Source organism: Austrofundulus limnaeus, unplaced genomic scaffold, assembly GCF_001266775.1.
Source record: "Austrofundulus limnaeus strain Quisiro unplaced genomic scaffold, Austrofundulus_limnaeus-1.0 Scaffold176, whole genome shotgun sequence".
In the NCBI taxonomy this organism is placed as follows: Eukaryota; Metazoa; Chordata; class Actinopteri; order Cyprinodontiformes; family Rivulidae; genus Austrofundulus; species Austrofundulus limnaeus.
In genome coordinates this window covers 614,607-617,483 of record NW_013952578.1, presented here as the reverse complement: position 1 = coordinate 617,483, position 2,877 = coordinate 614,607, and the positions used below count along the sequence as shown (strand labels likewise).

The 2,877-nt window shown below is 41.6% G+C and overlaps 1 protein-coding gene across 1 annotated transcript in view; it reads left to right on the top strand.

Moving 5' to 3' along the window:
• LOC106524099 (contactin-associated protein-like 4) overlaps positions 1-2,877 on the top strand; it is a gene marked incomplete at its 5' end in the record, with an annotated part of 134,188 nt that overhangs the window by 14,106 nt on the left and 117,205 nt on the right. Inside the window, 1 exon segment of the mRNA XM_014017758.1 lies at positions 1,464-1,574. Coding sequence (XP_013873212.1) covers positions 1,464-1,574 — 111 coding nt within the window.

Here is a 2,877-nt window from a genome sequence, read left to right as displayed (position 1 = left end):
CGTATTATACATGAGACTGTATTATACATGAATAAATACGGTAATTATTTCTATCAACAATGTGTTTTCTTTCTCTCGTCCAGAGGAAAATACACCTGGACCTGTTCTTCTGTGTTTCTCTGTGTCTCTTTCCTGTCCTCAAACCAGCCGGTCGAGACAGATGGCCGCCTGTCCTGAGCCTGGTTCTGCTGGAGGTTTCTTCCTGTTAAAAGGGAGTTTTTCCTCTCCACCGTCACCAATGTGCTGCTCAGGATGGGCGACTGTGATGAAGTGATTCATCACAATCTGTTGGCTTCTTTAGATTTATTGTTTTTCTCAGTGCCCCGAGATGATGTTTGCTGTGACTTGTCACTATATAAATAAACTGAACTGAATTAGGGAAATCAGGAGATTGTAACAAAGTGAAGATTCAAGTCAACCCTCCCATCCTGAGCAAACACAGTGGCGACAATGAAAAAGGAACGACTCCCTTGTTATTCCGGGAAGAACCCTCCAGCAGAAAGAGGCTCATGGGCGGCCATCTGCCTCGACCGGCTGGGGTTGAAAGGGACACAGACAAACACAGATAGATGCCTTATGGTTTGCCGTGTGCAAATTCAATGAACTTTAACTGTGGCACCTTGTAAAGCCACCAGCTGCACGTTGCTTACTGCAGCAAGAATTCATTGTTGTAGAACAGAAGCGACAGCAAATGGTTTCTGCACGGCTTTAGTTTTACATGGTTTAAAAGGGTCCTTAGGGTGTCATGTACCACAGTTTGTGTTGTGCTTGTGATATTGATTAAATGTTTATTTTATGTTAATTAAATTACTCCACTATTTCACAAGAACTTCTCAGGTAATTCCCTCGCATCATCATAGAGAATTATCGTCATATGTTTTTCACTGCTAATAATGAGGACATCTCAAAGTTGTACTGAGAAGTTTGTACATTCATATGCAGCTTTATATCAACCTATTTCCAGCTTGTTAAGATTTACGAAAAAAACAGTCTGAATAAAAATATTGTCATAGAGCTGCGTGTTCATTTGTGCAATATTCACATTATTTTTTGCAATTAATAATTCAAAACTTCCCTTTTTTTTGCAACCGTGATTCATTTGCAGACTTCATGAGTAACTTTTTGCATTTTCACTAAATACTACTTCTCGTCCTTGACATTTCCCACATTGACTGTGCGAGGCATTAAGAAACTTTCTTTTCCCAAATGAAACCAAGCTGTCGTTTCCTTCACTGGCCTTTACCACTGCTCCTAACTTCCAATGATTTCACTTTTTAGTTTTTTTTTTATGGAAGCCTAATAATTCAGGTTTAACCTTTCCAATAATAATAAAAAAACAAAAGTTATTTCAGCCCCAGCCCTGCAACAGTAAAACAAACTGCTGTAAAGCTGTACATTGTAAACTTGATGAAATGATTCATTGTGGTAATTTTTGTATTTTCTGCTGTGTGATTGGTTGACAGAGGTGTGTGACAGTCAACTAGTGGCCAATCTGCCACCATCATCCTTCAGAAGCTCTTCCCAGCTGTCCAGCAGTCATGGACCAGTGTTTGCTAAAGTCAACAGAAGAGAAGGTGAGGGCCCTTTTATTTATCTTGTCCAAACTTAAAGTTCAACCTGAACAACCAGGACTATGACATCATCCTGACAGGCTGATATCACACCCAGTGACTTTAGACTTAACCTAAAAAGGTTTTGGTCTGAAGCTGTATTTCCATCCAATTTTAATTAGATTTTTTATGCAAACTTTTAAAATGTCGCAAAATATGAATTGCGCATCAAACATGTTTCCATCTACTGGCTTGAAGTGAATCAACCAGGCTACACAAAGTGTAATTACGTCAGATGTTAACGTTACGCATGGCTGTAGTAAACAGGAAGTAAAGTCAAAAACTCACAGGGACACATCTCAGGACAATGGAGAGAATTTATCAGCAATGTGTTGCTACTAACAGGAAAGTTGTAATTATTCTGTCATGTCAGCTAGTTTTGGACATGTTACATGTTGTCTGGAGACGTAGAAAAAGAAATGCATTTCGCTTCACGTTACCGAAATATTCAGGAAGACAGCGACAGTGGGAGGAGGGTCCAGCTGCAGCCACTACTGTTATTAGACAGCAGGAACAGCTGATTGAGGTAAATGTTTGCCAGATCAGGGGTCGGATTTATAAAACTGGCGTACGCACAATTTGAGCCCAGGGGTCAGATTTATAAAACTGGCGTACGCACAATTTGAGCCCAGAAACTTGCGTACACCACTTTTTACGCCAAGGTTGTGATTTATAAAATCCAAACTTGACGTGAAAATGTGCGGTGCCTCACGCCAGCTTTGACCCATGCGTACGTTCATTTTGGAGACGTGAAACTGCGACACAGATGGTGAAGTGAAGAATTAGAGCCACACTGTGTAATGATCACTGTCAGATATTTAATTTCACTTCATCAGACTTAGATTTTTATTCAACTTTATCATCAGCTTTCTTAACAGTAATATTTATGCTTCTGCTGCTGAGCCACGAGGACCTTTGAAATAAATAAAAACTTAGATCTTAAATAAAAGTTCCCGTGTGCAACTCCATTCATCTGCTTCCTCCTCAGACGACCCTGACCCACAGACCCCTCCCTGACCCACAGAACCCTCCCTGACCCACAGATCCCTCCCCGACAAGAACAGCAGGACAGCAAAAGCTTTGGATACACGCGCAGGGCGCATCCACCTCGCCAGTGTGAATGTTATAAACGTTTAAAGTCCGTGTTTGTCACGCGCATGAGGGGATGCGTGCACGTGTGTGTGTGTGTGTGTGTGTGTGTGTGTGTGTGTGTGTGTGTGTGTGTGTGCGCGCGCGCAGGGGGGGGTGTGTCTGCCGTGGATAACAG